This window comes from Chelonia mydas, chromosome 4, assembly GCF_015237465.2.
Source record: "Chelonia mydas isolate rCheMyd1 chromosome 4, rCheMyd1.pri.v2, whole genome shotgun sequence".
Lineage (NCBI taxonomy): Eukaryota > Metazoa > Chordata > Testudines > Cheloniidae > Chelonia > Chelonia mydas.
Window position 1 is genome coordinate 141,036,903 of NC_057852.1, and position 18,429 is coordinate 141,055,331.

At 66.9% G+C, this 18,429-nt stretch overlaps 1 protein-coding gene across 3 annotated transcripts; it reads right to left on the minus strand.

The window, feature by feature from the left end:
* Window positions 1–1,461: 1,461 nt before the first annotated feature.
* On the minus strand, window positions 1,462–15,944 carry LOC102930533 (rho-related BTB domain-containing protein 2). Of its 3 annotated transcripts, none has more exons than XM_037898513.1 (10): window positions 15,814–15,944; window positions 12,949–13,150; window positions 12,624–12,727; window positions 9,138–9,323; window positions 7,501–8,465; window positions 6,758–6,876; window positions 5,666–5,816; window positions 4,996–5,057; window positions 4,369–4,474; window positions 1,462–2,838 (listed from the first exon to the last, which is right to left on the minus strand). In XM_037898513.1, the coding sequence occupies exons 2-10, from the start codon at window positions 13,138–13,140 to the stop codon at window positions 2,669–2,671; spliced, it is 2,055 nt and encodes a 684-aa protein (XP_037754441.1). In that variant the 5' UTR covers window positions 13,141–13,150; window positions 15,814–15,944; the 3' UTR covers window positions 1,462–2,668. The 3 variants fall into 3 exon arrangements, with proteins under 3 accessions (XP_037754441.1, XP_037754438.1, XP_037754439.1); XM_037898510.2 differs by having other exon boundaries at window positions 4,969–5,057; XM_037898511.2 differs by having other exon boundaries at window positions 4,969–5,057; window positions 15,818–15,936.
* Between the last annotated feature and the right edge of the window lie 2,485 nt (window positions 15,945–18,429).

Consider the following 18,429-nt stretch of genomic DNA (forward strand, 5'->3'; position numbering starts at 1 on the left):
TGGCTCCTGCTCCCCCTACCCCTGCAAGGGCAGGTTCAGTGCAGCTGTTTCCATGCCCATGCAGAAGCTGCAGCCTGTGGCCCACCCCTGGCTGGGCTGCCTCCCCCAGTAGGGCCGAGAGGCATGGAGGAGATGCCGCTGGAGGCTTTGGTATGAGCACATCCAGTTACCCAGGCCCCATCTGCCCACTGCGCCAACCCAGCCATCGCCGAAACACGTCCGTGGCCCAGCTCCGAGCAGGAACTTCAGTCCGTCGCACTGCAGCCACTGCTGGGGGGACCCACCATTCGGAGAAAGGAGAACAGCACGTTCCAGCAGTTTGGGCAGCTGCAAGTACGGTAATCTGACTGCTACCGCACGGCCATGACCCACTGGGAGCTGCAGGCACAGGCAGCGTTACGCCAGGACAAAGCTTGGAAAACAGGCCCGTCAGTCTAGCAGAGGAAAGTCTAACACGATCGAAGGGCTAGAAGTTGAAGACAAACTCAGACTGGAACTAAGGCATAAATTTAACAAGTGTAATTAACTAGAAGAACAAGTTACCCCAGACCATGGTGCATTCTCCATCACCCGCACTTTTCACAGCAAGACGGGATGGTCTAAAAGAGCTGCTCCAGGAATTATGGTGAGGCAGGTCTCGGCCCGTGTTACAGTCAGACTAACTGAGCAGAGCAGGCCCTCGTAGCCACGGAATCTATTAACGTTTCCTTGTACGCCTCCATCTGTCTTGTGCAGCAGGCTGTTGGACCACGGTGCCAGCAAAAGAGAGCTCTCCCCTCAGCAGGGTAAAACCGGGGCAGAGAACCAGGGCAGCGGTATCCACGCTGGCCCTGCACTCGGTGTAACTTACATGGCTCAGTAGGGCTCTTTCACACCCCCAGTAACACTGACACCAGCTGTAGTGTAGACAAGCCCTTAGCCTGCGAGCTCTTTGGGGAAGAGACCGTAACAGTGCTGTGTTTGTCCACCACCGAGCAGGAGGACCCTGGCCCCGGCTAACGGCTGGGTACAGTGCCTCCAGCAGTAGGGTCAGGGCCCTCCCCTGGCTCAGCCCTGGGTCAGAGACGCTCTAGTGGGCTCCTCTGAGAGGTCTCCCCTCCTAGCAGCGACCTGCTTCTTGAGTGCTCATGAGCACGAGTGGGGGGTCGAGCCTAGAGGGCACAGCAAAACCTGCCCCTTGCCCGAGCCAGCCTGCTTCCACAGCAGGAGCTAAGCCACCCCCAGGAGCCCGTCCCACCCAGCCCTGAGCTCTCCAAACACAGAGAGGCTCTCAGCTCTCTCTGGGGCTGCACTTCAGGGTCCCACGACCTCCGGCCCTGCACTTAATCCACCCTGACCCCATTCTCCCATGGCCCTGGCTCTCCAGGCCGCACTCGAGCCCTGCCCGGAGCAGCGCAGTTAGGCCGAGCTGATTTCCCCATGCAGCGCTCTCCCCTGGGACCCCAGAGAAGCAGCCCCAGGCACATTACAAAAGGTTTTATTAAAGGTTAAAACAGTCCAATACTGCGAGGTGTAAAAAGGCCAGGCTGCGGGCAAGGGCAGTGCTGGGCCAGCTCACAGTGGTTAGAAACGTGGATACAAACAGCCCTTTCGTCGGAGTGAGGTGACGGCTCAGCATGGGAACGGTGTGCTCCGGGAGGCCTGGCAGGAGCCGGGAGCCATAGAAAAGTGTAAAAACCATTGTGCAGGTGGCACGCGCAGCCCCGGGGAGGGGGAGCCCTGCCAGCACGGGGCAGTTCCCTTAACGCACCATAGTGTAGAAAAAGGGGAGGGGCCATAGCCCAGGCTCGGGGCACCTCCCAGGAGGACGACAGGGACCCAGCCCCTCTCAGGAGACAGGGTGAGTTGGGGAAGAGGCTTGTAGTGTCAAAGGCACAGAGAGGAGCCGGCCAGGGGCTCTGGGCTGCCCTGGCCCCAGAGCAGGCAAAGCACAAAGCGGGAAGGGCGGAGCTTCTACAACTACCAAAAACACACACACAAATCTCCTGCCCAAACCCAGCTCCCACATGCACCCCCAGAGCTCAGACCCTCAAAGGCAGCTCTGGCCCCAGCTGCATCCCACAAGTACACACCTCTGCCACCCCATCACTACTCTGGGGGTCCTCACCCCACACTTCCCCACCCTCCCCACAGCTCAGCTCACTGATCCAACCCCCCCTGCACAGTTTGGCTGCCCCTGAGGCCTCGGGGGAGCCTGGACCAGGGAGAGGAGGTGCAGGCCAGACCCTGCAGGGGTCAGAGTGCTGCTCTGAGCTCCCTCGGGGGGCCCTGTCAGCTCCCCCACCATCAGGGAAGGAGGGCAAAGCCAGCCTTCCCCACACAGCTGGGTGCCCCTCCCCAGAGCACAGTGGAGTCAGGAATGCAGCCCCCACTCCTGCTAGATCACATGTGGCCCCCCAGCTGTGCTGGGTTTGGGTCCCCTGCAGGGCAATGGGACGAAGGCACTGCCAAGCTGCAGCAGAGCCACAGATGTAAACTAAGGGCAGCCGTGGCCAGGAGCCCCCGCCGGTGCAGAGTCAGGCAGGGACCGCTGCAGCGCCCATGGAAGCGGGAACGAGGGGCCCTGGCTGGCACGGGCACCCAGCTCCCAGCCCTACCCAGCTCCCCCACACGAATGTCCCTGGGGGCCAAGCTCCCCAGCGGGCAGCCCCCCCCAGCACGGCAGGGCTCAGGAGACATGGGGCGAGGGGCGCCAGAAGCACCACGTGCTGCGGGTGCGCTGCTTCCGCAGCAGCTGCTCCTCCAGGTCCCGCTCCTTCTTCGAGCGCAGGTACAGATCCTCCTCCTTCAGGTACCAGACGGGCGGCCAGCGGTGCCTCTCAAAGTGCGCCTTGTTCTCTGCGGGGCAGGAGGGTGTCAGCCCCGACCGGGCAGGGGCTAGGACCCCCCCATCGCACTGCAGAGCAGCCAGCATCACCGCAACCCCCAGCGACCCAGGGCAACTGTGCCAGGCTTCAGTGCCCGGCATCAGTCTCCGCCCACAGCAACGGGCCCAGCGCTGCCTCCCGCCCGGGGAGCTGCTCTGCAACCACTGAGCTCCCTCCCTGGGCCAGGGAAGGCTGCCAGGGCCGGCCGGAGGGAAAACAGCACCCTGGCGTCCCCAGGACAACGGGTCAGCAGCCCCAGGGGAGGCCCAGGGACAGAAGAGGAGCCTGGTGACTGCAGAACCCCAGAAAGGGGGAGGGACCCAGAGGAGTACAGAGCGAGCCTCACTGGTAATAGGCTGCAGGTGGGGGGCAGTGACACAGGGGCTCCAGAAGGGCAGATCTCCCCCCCACCCCAAAACTGAGCATCTGCAATACTCATGTTCCTCTCCTCAATGCCAGGGAAGGTGGGTTGTTCGGCAGGAGGAGGGTGGGGGTTAAAATGCAAACACCCCAGCACGCTGGAGGTAGCTAGAGGGGGTGGTGACGGTGGAAGGTTCGCTCCTGAAATATCCCCAACTCTCTGCACTGACACCTCCCTTTGGGATGAGCAAGAAGGTGGGGAACTGGGGGGGTCAGTATGTGGCATGGGGAGCAGGATCTTGAAGACTGGACCGCCCTGAGATCTGGGGGGGCTGCTGGGAGCTGGGGCTTAGGCCAGTACTCAGAGGCACAGAGAGGGGCCCTCTGGGAGTTGGGGGTCAGCACCCCACCAGATTTACTCATCTTTCCCGTGCAGTTTTAGCTCCCTTTCCCTCCCAACCCAGAAGGGGTTAGCACCTTCCAGCTCCTATTGGCCAGCTGAGATGCCATGCTAGTCTTCCACAGGGTGGCATGATAGAAGATTAGGGTTGGAAGAGACTTCAGGAGGTCATCTCGTCCAACCCCGTGCTCAAAGCAGGACCAACCCCCACTAAATCATCCCAGCCAGGGCTGTGTCAAGATGGGCCTTAAAAACCTCTAAGGAAGGAAATTCCACCACCTCCCTAGGTAACGCATTCCAGGGCTTCACCACCCTCCGTGTGAAAAAGTTTTTCCTAATATCCAACCTAAACCTCCCCCACTGCAACTTGAGACCATTACTCCTTGTCCTGTCATCTGCTACCACTGAGAACAGTCTAGATCCATCCTCTCTGGAACCCCCCTGCAGGTAGCTGAAGGCTGCTATCAAATTCCCCCTCATTCTTCTCTTCTGCAGACTAAATAACCCCAGTTCCCTCATCACTTTCATTCAGGCCGCCCAGGGGAGAAACAGCCAGGCTGGGGTGGGGGTGGGAAGACCAGCCCCTCCCCCCCTCAGAGTGCCATGCCAGTCTGGGAAGCCAGGGGACCTCGCGCAGGAGCCGGGATGCAGGCACTCCTGCCGTGCCAGCCGGCACCCCGCAGGCAGCGAGGGGGAGCCTGAGCCCCGGCCTCTTCCCCACAGCGCCCCCCCGGCCTGTACCTGGGGTCATGTACTTCATCTCCCTGGGGAAGCGGCGGCAGACACTGTTGTAGTTGGTGCAGATGTAATGCAGGCACCAGGCGGCCAGCTGCTGGGCATTGTGGAACTGCAAGAGAGCAGCAGGCTGAGAGCAGGGAAGGGGGCCCCCGGCCCCGCCCACGGGCTCCAGGCAGTGGGCTTCGTGCCCTGTGACCCACAAAGGGTCTTGGCAGCCAGGCCCTTGCCCCATCAGGCCGCAGCTCTGGGCACCAAGCCAAGGGCCAGGCGGGTAACATGCTGGGGGCCCCAGGGCAGAGGCCAGGTGGCTCCACGTCCCAGCAGGCAGTGCAGCCGGGCAGCGGGAGCCTGGCTGGGGAGGGCAGGCACTGGGCAGCAGTCCCAGCAGACCTGGACTGAGCACGGCATGCTCCAGATGCCCCAAAACTGCTAGAAGCATCTGGCCCTGGCCACCATAGGAGACGGGCTACTGGCCAGCTGGGACATCGCTCTGACCCAGGACAGCCGCTCATGTTCTCAGTGGCACCACCCTAATCTGAGCGGGGGGAAGAGAAGCCACAGCTCAGACACCCCGAGCCCTGTCCCACCCCACCCTCCCTCTACCTGAGTCATCTCCAGGTAGATGATCACCTGCTGGTCGATCTCCACCTGCTGCACGTAGGCTCGGAGCAGCTCATCCACAGCATGCTGCTCTGGGAGGGCAGAGACGAGGGGCAGTGAGCCTCCCGGGGGCTCCTGGCTCCGTGCTGGGGCTGCAGGGTCCCAGGCCGAGCCCTGCACACATGCGGGGGCCCCCCTCATGCACTCCCACAATACCAGCTGTTCTGGTGCTTCTGGGAACAGCATGACCCTGCCCTCCATGACCCCACCTGCACAGGCGGAGCAGGGTGTTCTTCGTTCCACGTCCCCCGTCCAAGGCCGGACAAAGCCATGTGCGGTTCTGTCTCAGCACCGGGCAGGAACAAGGCGCCCACGAGTACCGTCCGGTTTGCAGCTGGCCCAATGGCCTTGCTGTGCGGGGCGGGGGGAAGCAGGGTGTAGGCTGGCCATGGGCAGCTGCCCCACAGCTCAGGCTGTGCTTGGCGGACAGAACCCAGGCTCTGTGCCTGCCCCACGTGGGCTGCACAAAGGGTCGAGCACTGCTCCAGGGGCCCTTACATAACAGCCTGCGTGTCAGTGACGCTCCAGGGACACATCGACCCGCCGCGGCCGTCAGCCTCATTATCTTATCGGCAGCTCTCAGAGGAGGCCCGCAGCCCAGCAGCTGGGAGAGGCCGCCTGGGGCCGTGCCGAGCCTCACCTGTGAGTGCCTGCAGCCGGGGCAGACACAGGCGGTTGGTTAAGATCAGCAGTTCCATGGCGTCCAGGTCAGGCGTGGGGGTGAAGTGCCCGGTGTAGAGGAACTCCAGGACAGCACGCAGGCAGGCACACTTGGTGCCAGGCAGGGAGACCTGGGGGTGACAAGGGGAACCTAAGGGACTCACCCCCAACAACCCCCTCCTCCCGCCAGAGCAATCTCTCTCCTTCAGGAACAGGCGTCCCCCTGCACTCCCACAGCCCCCAGCTAGCCCAGCCCTGCTGATGCTTGCGGCTATTCCCCCATTCGCAGGCGTGTCTGCTGGGAACAAGTCGGTTGTAATCCCCCAAACCCAATGGTAAAACCAGCAGAGCCAGCAAATAATCTACCAGGGAATCACAGCTTGTGGGGCAGCCAAATGCTAGAGGGGCCTCGGCCAGGAGGTGGGATGGGTTCAGAGCCCTGGGATGACCCCCAAGAGGGGCTAGGAGCAGGCTGGATCTGGAGGGAGCAGTGAGAGGAGGTGGTGGCGGTGTGCAGGGGTCTGGCCCTGGCCCCAGTCCCGGCACCCGCGCCCGGCCACATGATCCCCCCGCCCCCCCCCGTGACCTTTTTATTTTTAAGATTCGCAATTTATCTCCGACGACACGCTGCAGCCACGCTGCCCCGTTGGCAGGGGAAAGGAACCTTCAGGTCACGTGCCCCCTCCCCCCAGCCCAGCCAGCTGCTATTCACGCTGAGGGACAGCAGCTCAAGGGCTCTGGCCCCTCGGAGGCGGAGGGAACACCCCTGGGCCAGGCTGGAGGAGGGAGCAGGCAGCAGCAGCTTCACCACCAGGCTGAGTTGGGAGCAGCCCCGCTCCAGAGCTCCGCCTCTCAGCTCTTCCCATCAGTCCCAACCCCCTCACCTGCTGGGGGAGGAAAAAACCTCTTCCCTACCCTGCTCCCCATCTTGAGGAACCCCTCCCCTACCCCTGCCCTTTGCTCCCAGGATCCCCCACTCCCAGGGATCCCTCATCTGCCCCTTACCCTCCCTCCACACTGCCCCTCATTCCCCTCCCTGCCCCGACCCCACCCAGCGCAGCCCCCCACTCACCTCCGTGGCGTAGCTCTCCCGGAAGTTGCCGCAGAACATGGCCACCATCCAATCACAGCCCGCGATGAGCAGCGGCTTGTGGGCCGGCACCGACCCGTCATCCACCAGGAACACAACGTCTGCGAGGGCACAGCATGCAGTGAGTTCGTATGGCCTGGCCCCAGCCCTGCCCCTCCGTGCTTGGCAAAGGATGCCCGGGACAGAGGGCACAGCCCTTGCCACGTGACTCCAGCCACTCTGGGGACCGACACGCCAGGGCTGAGCAGCACCACACAACCAGGCAGTCCGGCCCGGGGAGGAGAGTGCCACACCCACCAGAAACAGCAGAGGGCAGCGGAACAGAATCACCCAGCTGGGGACCCACCAGGGTTCGCCCCAGAGGATCCGGCAGGGTACCCCAGGGTATTGACGTGCACGTGCAGGGGAAGGGCCCAGTTTTAAATTGCATCCAGGAGCACTGCACTGGGGCCAGCAGAACTGCGGGGAGAGCACCCCCTAGGGCCACCCTGCAGCACTGGGGAGAGCGCCCCCTATTGAACCCCAACCTCACTTCCTACAGCACCTGGATGCTAGAAGACGCCCCTGCTGAGGCCCCGCCCCTACCCGCAAAGACACCCCTGCTGAGGCCCCGCCCCTACCCGCAAAGACACCCCTGCTGAGGCCCCGCCCTTACCCGCAAAGACACCCCTGCTGAGGCCCCGCCCTTACCCGCAAAGACACCCCTGCTGAGGCCCCGCCCTTACCCGCAAAGACACCCCTGCTGAGGCACTCCTTGATGCGGTTGGCACGGCGCACATGGAAGGCTTTGGTGATCTCTTGGTTCATGAAACTCTCCTTGTTCAGCACATTGGCCACCATCATGCGCAGGTCGAAGACCTCCAGCAGCTCGGCGATGGTGGCCACCTGCATGAGGTCTGCGCGGCCCTGGTCCAGCTGGCCCGTGTACAGATACTCCAGCACTGCCTGGAAGGGCCCCGGCTGGACCAGGCAGTCCATGTACACCACCGTCATCTGCTTCTCTCGCTGGGTCACGGGGTCCTGAACCAACTCCAGCTGCATGCTGACAAAGCCCCGGCCCCAGCCTGACAGCTCCTGGCCCCTGGCCCCTGGCGGCTGCTGGCCTTCGCCCTGCACCAGCCGCAGGGGATCGTCACTCTGCGAAGTCCTGAGAGGGGCCTGGGCCCCATCATCTAGGAGGCCCTTCTCCATCTCCAGGCTCTTAGTCCTGGCAGCTGGCTCCTTGGCCGCCCGCCACTCCACACCACAGGGCTCCCCGGCCTGGGTCGCCGACCCCTCCAGGGTGAAGAGATCATAGAACTTGGAGCAGGACGTGGCCAGGTAGACACGATGGGCAAAGACACTGTGCCCGCCCTGCAGCTGGAAGACCACATCAGCGCAGAGGGAGGTGCAGAAGAGGGCGGCGGGGCCCTGGCCACCGCTTGTGGCGGGGGCCGGGATGTGGATGACAGGCGGGGGTGGCTTGGGGGGCAGGAAGGGTGCCTGCAGCAAGGGCCTCTGCATCTTCTTCAGGTGGGATTTCCAGAACTGCAGGTGACGGCGGGAGATGAGGGCGGCGCGGATGGCATTGTCAAAGACATCCTTGATGCCGAACTGTGCCACCACGCTGGTCTCGTAGTACGGCACCCCCAGCTCCTTGGCCACCTCGTGGCCCCGCTCGGGCGGCAGGATGTCCGTGGGTCTGATGGGCCTGACAAGGGAGAGGAGCCAGCAGGTCAGCAGGGAGCCCCTGGCTAGAGGACAGACAGCCCAGTGCCAGGGCTGGAGAGAGCCAAACTGCCCACCTACACTGGGCACACACCAGGAGCAGGCAGAAAGTGCTGGCGAAAGCCCCAAGTGAGACGGGGGATGCCAATGATCTACTGGGCAAGACATGGGTCTCAGACACCCTGCTCCCACTCAGAGCCTACAGGTAGGCAGTGACCTCCTCCCCACCCACAGCCCCAGGGGAGAATGGCAAATGTCGTGTCCGTACCAGCCCCAGGGCTGGACACAAGGGGCCAGCAGCTGGCACTCAGGGGTGCTGGGGGGCTGCCAGCAGCCTCAGCCCCAGAGCTGGCTGCCAGCAGCCTCAGCCCCAGAGCTGGCTGCCAGCAGCCTCAGCCCCAGAGCTGGCTGCCAGCAGCCTCAGCCCCAGAGCTGGCTGCCAGCAGCCTCAGCCCCAGAGCTGGCTGCCAGCAGCCTCAGCCCCAGAGCTGGCTGCCAGCAGCCTCAGCCCCAGAGCTGGCTGCCAGCAGCCTCAGCCCCAGAGCTGGCTGCCAGCAGCCTCAGCCCCAGAGCTGGCTGCCAGCAGCCTCAGCCCCAGAGCTGGCTGCTTCCGGCATTCAGTCCTTAGGGCCCGAGGCAGTGGGGGCACCCTTACTTTGCCAGAGGGCGCCGGGCACGGTTGACTGCCTCCAGGTCGGCATAGCGCAGGTCCAGCTGGCACCCTACCAGCACAATGGGCGTCCGTGGGCAGAAGTGCTTGATCTCCGAATACCACATGGTCTTCACATGGCGCAGGGAGTTGGGGTTCGCCAGGGAGAAGCAGAGAACCACCACATCTGACCTGCAGGCAGGAGGGGGAGAGACGAGGGGCAGCACCAGACCTGCTATTCCCACCCACGGAGACTGCTGCCTTCGGGCACACAGCAGCACAGCAAACCCCAAGCTCAGACTGACCCCCCCCCCCACCTACATGGGCCCTACATCACCCTCTGCACTGCACCCAGGCGATCTAGCGGCCAGGTTCCCCCAGCAGAGCTGCCCAGGCGCTAACAGAGCCCTAGAGCTCGGGGGGACCCCCTATGCCCATCTGCCCCCAGGGAGGAGCCCAGCCAAGGAGGGCAGATCCTTGGGGATAGACTGAAGGGCCTGATCCTGCCCCATCTTCCCCATCAAACTTCTGGAGCCCCCAGTGCTATGACAGGAGCACTTACAAGGCTGCACTGCTGGACCCCGATCTCCTGGTGCCTGGGCACATCTGCCAAAAAGCCTTGGGATAGGGGGCATCTGGCTCCTGTAACCTGTCCCCGCATGGCCCCGAATCTCTAGGCACACTGGTTACTGCAGCAGCCCAGCGTGGGGTGCTCAGAAGGCAGCTATTTCAGGAGCGCTGCTCCCGCACCACTAGCAGCCCATGCAAAAGCCAACAGAGCCCGTGCAAACCCTGAACCGGAGCCCAGCCCTCCCCTCAGAGCCCCCCAAGCCAGGGGGACAGCTGCTGGGAATGGGGGGAGGATCAGAGAACCCTGTGCAAGCCTGGAGAGCGTATGCTGGCCGAGCTGGGGCAAGGCCCCCACGGGCCACAGAGCCTGAACTAGTCTGGGGAGGAGAGCATGGGAAGGTGCCTGAGGGAGGGGTGGCGAACAGCCCCCCCGAATGCTGCCTCTGGCCAGGCTCCAGCAGCCACCTGTTCAGCATGTGAATGGAGAGGCCCAGCCAACCTGGCCTCTCCCCAAGGGGGCGCTATGTCCCCAAACCAGCCCAGGGCACATGGCCCAGGCTCAGCGAGGCCTGCGGCACATGGTGCCCGCCCCCGGCTGTGCATGGAGAGGGATGCTCAGCACAGGGGCCAGGCCCTGCTGGCAGACACTCCTGGAGCAGAGTGCCACAGGGCAGGACAGGGGAAGGCACACGGGCAGCAGTTCCACAACACAGGTATCACTAGTACCACCTTCCCAGCGAGGGGATGGGGCCTGGGGCCATCCCCAGACTACCCCCCCAGCCCATGCGAGAGGCTAGGCGGAGCCAGGCCAGGCCAGCATGGGGGAAGGAGGAAAACCCAGCTGTGGCAGGTAGGGGGCTCATGGGGGCACTCACCCCTCTGAAGTGCAAGGGCACTGTGCAGCTGGGGGTGCCATCTCGTGCAGAGGTCGTAAGGTGCCCAGCAGTCTGTGTTCACGTCTCTGGGGGTTGAACTCCCCTGAGGCATAGGGAAGAGCTGGCACCAGCTCGCCCAGGATCACAGAGAGTCAAAACTCAGACGAGAACCCAGGAGTCTGGGGTCCCAGCCCCTCTGCTCTGCTCACTGCTAGCGCCTCTCTTCAGTTTAGCCATTTACTCCCCTGAACTTCCCCTGCTGCTTCAGCTAGCTGGGAGAGTCTCCTTCCTGCGCAGCTGTTAGTCAGCTGCCATGTTCCATGCCAGAGGTGGCTGCATTTCAGTGCTAGGCAACACTTCCTGTGAAGTGCTTGGAAGGGAATGGGAGGGGTCTGTTCTGCCGGACAACCACCTTTCATGCTCACGAGCAGACACCACATACAGGAACCTTGCCATGCTGCCCAGCCAGCAGCAGCCCTGTCTCCGAAGTGTCACTGGGATTCAGCTGGGGGTGCCCACGTGAAGCAGAGTGCCCTGGATGTGGCCCTTGCCCAAGCACTGGGCAAGAGACAGGCTCCCACCTGGGCGGGGGCAGACAGGACATCTGGAACGCACTGCGGGACGCCTGTGGGAGCCCTGCTGCCCCAGGGCCCTTGTCATGAGGCAGGGAGCAGCCGGAGCCACTCCTGAGCCCTGTTTGTTTTTAGTGGTGCCTCCCTGAGATGTCATTGGGAGGCACACTTGGACCGAGGCCCACATCACAGACCAAGTGGCTCCTGCCTGCCTGCCACCACAGGAACCCGGCCAAGGCAGGCGCGGTGCCCGGCAGGGAGGGGCAGACACCACCCCCGCCCCATGACACAGCGAGGGTCCAAGGGAGCAAGCTGGCTGCAGAGTTGCACCCAGCCTGGCCAGGCCCGTGCCGAGCCGAGCCGAGCCGAGCCGAGCCTCCGCAGGGCGAAGACAGCTCAGGGCTGAGCAGCGCATACAGGAAACCCCTGCAGTAAGCACGGGCCCCTCCGGAGACAGGGCCTGCCCCATGGTCGGGCCCAGCCCCGGCCCCTCACCACCAGAGGGGGCTGCATGGCCTGTCGGTACCTGGCAGGGCGGCAGACCTGGCCAGGGAGCCGCCTCATCCCCTGTGCATTTCAAACTAGCCAGGACAGCTCTAGAGAGCCTCCCTTGGGACCCGTCGGGCCCTGGGGCGGGAAGAGGTGGGCCATGCCCAGGCTCCTCCGCTCTGCCTTGGGATTCAGGCTCAAGGGCCCAGGCACTTGGGGCTGAACACAAGACCTCCCCCCGCCAAGGGGACTAGAATGGGACTGCTGACCCCTTGGGGCAGGGAGGGTCTGTTGTGTTTGTACAGCGCCTAACACAACGGCCCTGACTCAGACTCCTGGGCACAAGTAAGGGGGCGAGGTTCAGCCTGGCCGGGGAGCTGACAGCCTGGCTGACCCCCCCCTTGCAGCAGCCAGGCCCCCCACTGTGCGCATTGGGCTCCACACACATGCTTGTGCAGCCTGCAGGGACCCAGGGGAAAACGAGCCAGGTATGTTCGCCAAAGGGCCAAGGGGCCCTTCCGGCCAGATGTCCCCAGGAGATCCCTCTGCCCCAGCTGCCAGCTTTGCCACCCGCTGCTGTTACCCAACAGCCTGGGCCCTAAGGGCAGGCTGGGGGGGGGCTGAAACCAGACACTTCCCCCACCCCCCACTCAGGGGCCAGTCTCCTTCCCCCAGGGTTTCAGCTGTCTCTCCCCAGAGCAGCTGGGGCACGGAAGCCTCAGGCACTGAGCTTGTTAGCAGTGGGGGAGTCACACCCCCTTCCAGCAACAGTCTCCCCACCGGGGAGCAGAGGGGTGGAGGCCTCCGGGCCCCTCTACCTTCCTGGACCAGGGGAGACACGAGAGGCCGAACAGAACTGGGGTGAGGCCGGGGGCCCAGGCAGCATGGCCGTGGGGTGTCTGTGCAGCACCACACACAGGGCCCCCAGGAGCCAGGCTGAGGGGACAGCCAGGAGCAGGGACCCCCGACAGCCGCCGGGCTCTCACCTGCCGTAGGCAAACCGTCTGTCCTTGTGGTGGTCCCCGAAGGTGTCCCAGAGCCGCAGAGAAACGCTGACCTCGTCCACCACGTCCCGGGAGCGCTCCAGCACCTGCCCCGGGAAAGCGCAGCAGGACAGCTCAGTGGGGCCCCCTCCCCGAGCCAGCTCCCCCTCTACCACAGGCCCCCCGGATCCCCACATGGCACCTCAGCTCCCCTCTCTCCTCCACTCAGGCGCTCAAGCCTCAGGGGTTCCTGTGCTACCCACGGTGCCACCCAGGGGCCTTCGGGGGTCTCAGCCATGGCACGGGCCCATCCCTGCTCGGCTCTCACCTCCTGGCACACGCGGTACTGGTCGATGGCCCAGACGGTCGGCACGTGGGTGGCCAGCAGCTGGTACTGGGTGAGGGTGGCATTGCAGGCCCTGGCACAGATGAGGCGTGTCTTGCCCACGGCATTATCCCCGACAACCACGCACTTAATGGTCTCAACATTGGGTCTCTCATAGTCCAGATCTATATCCATCAGGGCACAGCTGGGCGGGAACAGCAGGCAAGGGAATTATTGCTCAGGGAGGGGCATGGCCCCAGCTGCCCCCCAGCTGGGGAACACACAAGCCCCGGCCAAGACCCTGCTCCCAGCTCAGCGCCCCAGCAGGGAGCTACTCCCCATAGACTTGGCAGCTGCTGGGAAAGGAGCTTGCAGACAGACCCAGAGCTCTCCAGGAGCCCGTCGGGACCCAGGTGCTCGGGGGCACCACCCTCATCGGGGGATGGGCCCGACTCCCCAGTATTAGGGGCTTTGTCTGAGAGAGGCAACTATCCCCCCCGCCTGAAAATAAGTGCCCCGATTTGTCACAATTGCTCTCTGGTCCCCGCCAGCAGCAGACCGACCGGGGGGAGCAGGGGAAGGGGCTCTGGGGTCAGCCAGGGCTAGGAGAAGGGGAGGGGACCGCAGCTCTGGGGTGGCGAGGCTTGGAGGGGAGGGGGCTCCGGCAGGGGTGGGCACAGCCCGGGGGGGCCATGCCCGGAGCTCCCAGACCAGACTGGACCGGGGCGGGGGGGGCTCCGTCCATACCCCCGGGGGGGAGGGGAGGGGGCTCCGGGGCGGGGGGGGCTCCGTCCATACCCCCGGGGGGGAGGGGAGGGGAGGGGGCTCCGGGGCGGGGGGGGGGCTCCGTCCATACCCCCGGGGGGGGAGGGGAGGGGAGGGGGCTCCGGGGCGGGGGGGGGCTCCGTCCATACCCCCGGGGGGGAGGGGAGGGGAGGGGGCTCCGGGGCGGGGGGGGGCTCCGTCCATACCCCCGGGGGGGAGGGGAGGGGAGGGGGCTCCGGGGCGGCTCCGTCCATACCCCCGGGGGGGAGGGGGCTCCGGGGCGGGGGGGGGGCTCCGTCCATACCCCCGGGGGGGAGGGGGCTCCGGGGCGGGGGGGGGGGCTCCGTCCATACCCCCGGGGGGGAGGGGGCTCCGGGGCGGGGGGGGGGCTCCGTCCATACCCCCGGGGGGGGAGGGGGCTCCGGGGCGGGGGGGGGGCTCCGTCCATACCCCCGGGGGGGGAGGGGGCTCCGGGGCGGGGGGGGGGCTCCGTCCATACCCCCGGGGGGGAGGGGGCTCCGGGGCGGGGGGGGGGGCTCCGTCCATACCCCCGGGGGGGAGGGGGCTCCGGGGCGGGGGGGGGGCTCCGTCCATACCCCCGGGGGGGAGGGGGCTCCGGGGCGGGGGGGGGGCTCCGTCCATACCCCCGGGGGGGAGGGGGCTCCGGGGCGGGGGGGGGGCTCCGTCCATACCCCCGGGGGGGAGGGGGCTCCGGGGCGGGGGGGGGGCTCCGTCCATACCCCCGGGGGGGAGGGGGCTCCGGGGCGGGGGGGGGGCTCCGTCCATACCCCCGGGGGGGAGGGGGCTCCGGGGCGGGGGGGGGGCTCCGTCCATACCCCCGGGGGGGAGGGGGCTCCGGGGCGGGGGGGGGGGCTCCGTCCATACCCCCGGGGGGGAGGGGGCTCCGGGGCGGGGGGGGGGGCTCCGTCCATACCCCCGGGGGGGAGGGGGCTCCGGGGGCGGGGGGGGGGCTCCGTCCATACCCCCGGGGGGGAGGGGGCTCCGGGGCGGGGGGGGGGGCTCCGTCCATACCCCCGGGGGGGAGGGGGCTCCGGGGCGGGGGGGGGGCTCCGTCCATACCCCCGGGGGGGAGGGGGCTCCGGGGCGGGGGGGGGGCTCCGTCCATACCCCCGGGGGGGAGGGGGCTCCGGGGCGGGGGGGGGCTCCGTCCATACCCCCGGGGGGGAGGGGGCTCCGGGGCGGGGGGGGGCTCCGTCCATACCCCCGGGGGGGAGGGGGCTCCGGGGCGGGGGGGGCTCCGTCCATACCCCCGGGGGGGGGGGGGCGCCGGGGCGGGGGGGGGCTCCGTCCATACCCCCGGGGGGGAGGGGGCTCCGGGGCGGGGGGGGGGGCTCCGTCCATACCCCCGGGGGCGAGGGGGCTCCGGGGCGGGGGGGGGCTTCCGTCCATACCCCCGGGGGCGAGGGGGCTCCGGGGCGGGGGGGGCTCCGTCCATACCCCCGGGGGGGAGGGGGCTCCGGGGCGGGGGGGGCTCCGTCCATACCCCCGGGGGGGAGGGGGCTCCGGGGCGGGGGGGCTCCGTCCATACCCCCGAGGGGGAGGGGGCTCCGGGGCGGGGGGGCTCCGTCCATACCCCCGAGGGGGAGGGGAGGGGGCTCCGGGGCGGGGGGGGTCGGTCTATACCCCGGGGGGGAGGGGAGGGGGCTCCGGGGCGGGGGGGGTCGGTCTATACCCCGGGGGGGAGGGGAGGGGGCTCCGGGGCGGGGGGGGTCGGTCTATACCCCGGGGGGGAGGGGAGGGGGCTCCGGGGCGGGGGGGGTCGGTCTATACCCCGGGGGGGAGGGGAGGGGGCTCCGGGGCGGGGGGGGTCGGTCTATACCCCGGGGGGGGAGGGGAGGGGGCTCCGGGGCGGGGGGGGTCGGTCTATACCCCGGGGGGGAGGGGAGGGGGCTCCGGGGCGGGGGGGTCGGTCTATACCCCGGGGGGGGGGGGGGGGGGAGGGGAGGGGGCTCCGGGGCGGGGGGGTCGGTCTACACCCCTGGGTGGGGGGGCAGGGGGCCCGGGGGTCCATGCCCGGAGCTCCCGGCGCAGGGGCCCGGCCAGCCCCCCAGGGGACCCCCCGCGCCCGGCCCCGCCCCTCACCTGCCTGGGGGTCCCGGGGCGGCTGAGGCCGCTCACGGCGCCGGCTCGGCCTCCGGGCGCGCCCCTCTGCAGCGCGGCGGCCGCCGCCGCCTCCGGCCCATCGCGCCCCGGCCGGGCCGCTCCCCTCCCGGCCCCGCCCCCAGGCCCCGCCCGCCGCGCGGCCCCGCCCCCGGCCCGTTATCCGCCCGCGCGCCGCCAACCAGCGCCAGGCCCCGCCCCGCCCCCAGGCCCGTTATCCCCCCGCGCGCCGCCAACGAGCGCCCAGGCCCCGCCCCGCCGCGCGGCCCCGCCCCGTTATCCCCCCGCGCGCCGCCAACCAGCGGCCAGGCCCCGTCCCCAGGCCCCGCCCCCCCTAGGCCCCGCCCCCGGTCCGTTGTCCCCCCGCGCGCCGCCAACCAGCGCCCAGGCCCCGCCCCGCGCCACAGTTCGCGCGCTGCCCCGCCCCCAGACCCCGCCCGCCGCGCGGCCCCGCCCCCAGGCCCCGCCCCGCCGTTTCACAAAGAAGACCTGCGGGAGGCCTGACGCCCACGTGACACGGCAGCGCCTCGCCCCCGCCCGAAGGGGCCGCCCCGCCCGGGGGGCCGGACCGCCTCTTAAAGGGGCAACGGCCTGGGCCCCTCCCTACTGCGGCCCCCCGGCGCTGCCCCCGCCCCCACCCGGGCCGCCCAGCGCTGCCAGGGTCCCCCCCTCGAGCTCCCCCCTCCGCCCCTGCCCGCAGGACCAGCACCACCTACCCCATGTGATCGCACCCCAGAGCCCCCCTCCCGTCCCAGAGCCCCCCCCCCGGCCTGCCCCCCTCCTGTGCCAGTGCCACCCCCAGAGCCCGGTCCCCCCTCCTGTGCCAGTGCCCCCCCAGAGCCCGTCCCCCTCCCGTCCCAGAGCCCCCCCAGAGCCTGCCCCCTCCCATCCCAGAGCCCACCCCCCTTCTGTCCCAGAGCCCCCCCCCCAAAGCCCGTCCCCCTCCCGTCCCAGTGCCCCCCCAGAGTCCCCCAGAGCCTGCCCCCTCCCATCCCAGAGCCTGGCCCCCCCTTCTGTCCCACAGCCCCCCCCAGAGCCCACCCCCTTCTCTCCCAGAGCCCCCCCCAGAGCCCGCCCACTCCCGTCCCAGTGCCCCCCCAGAGCCTGGTCCCCCCCTTCTGTCCCAGAGCCCCCCCCCAAGCCTGCCCCCCTCCTGTGCCAGTGCCCCCCCAGAGCCCGTCCCCCTCCCGTCCCAGAGCCCCCCAGAGCCTGCCCCCTCCCATCCCAGAGCCTGGCCCCCCCTTCTGTCCCACAGCCCCCCCCCAGAGCCCACCCCCTTCTCTCCCAGAGCCCGCCCACTCCCGTCCCAGTGCCCCCCCTGAGTCCCCCAGAGCCCGCCCCCTCCTGTCCCAGAGCCTGGACCCCTCTTCTGTCCCACAGCCCCCCCCCCAGAGCCCGGCCCCCCATCCTGTCCCAGTGCCCCCCCAGAGCCCGCCCCCTCCCATCCCAGTGCCCCCCCAGAGTCCCCTAGAGCCCAGCCCCCTCCTGTCCCAGTGCCCCCCCAGAGTCATAGAATCATAGAATAACAGAGTTGGAAGGGACCTCTGGAGGCCATCTAGTCCAACCCCCTACCCAGTGGTTCGGGACTATTTAGAAAAGCTGGACGAGCACAAGTCCATGGGGCCGGATGCGCTGCATCCGAGAGTGCTAAAGGAGTTGGCGGATGCGATTGCAGAGCCATTGGCCATTATCTTTGAAAACTCATGGCGATCGGGGGAGGTCCCGGACGACTGGAAAAAGGCTAATGTAGTGCCCATCTTTAAAAAAGGGAGGAAGGAGGATCCTGGGAACTACAGGCTGGTCAGCCTCACCTCAGTCCCCGGAAAAATCATGGAGCAGGTCCTCAAGGAATCAATTCTGAAGCACTTAGAGGAGAGGAAAGTGATCAGGAACAGTCAGCCTGGATTCACCAAGGGCAAGTCATGCCTGACTAATCTAATTGCCTTCTATGATGAGATTACTGGTTCTGTGGATGAGGGGAAAGCAGTGGACGTGTTGTTCCTTGACTTGAGCAAAGCTTTTAACACGGTCTCCCACAGTATTCTTGCCAGCAAGTAAAAGAAGTATGGGCTGGATGAATGAACTATACGGTGGATAGAAAGCTGGCTAGATTGTCGGGCTCTGTGGGTAGTGATCAATGGCTCCATGTCTAGTTGGCAGCCGGTATCAAGTGGAGTGCCCCAAGGGTCGGTCCTGGGGCCGGTTTTGTTCGATATCTTCATAAATGATCTGGAGGATGGTATGGATTGCACCCTCAGCAAGTTTGCAGATGACACTAAACTGGGAGGAGAGGTAGATACGCTGGAGGGGAGGGATAGGGTACAGAGGGACCTAGACAAATTGGAGGATTGGGCCAAAAGAAACCTGATGAGGTTCAACAAGGACAAGTGCAGAGTCCTGCACTTAGGACGGAAGAATCCAATGCACCGCTACAGACTAGGGACCGAATGGCTCGGCAGCAGTTCTGCAGAAAAGGACCTAGGGGTTACAGTGGACGAGAAGCTGGATATGAGTCAACAGTGTGCCCTTGTTGCCAAGAAGGCTAACGGCATTTTGGGATGTATAAGTAGGGGCATAGCCAGCAGATGGAGGGACGTG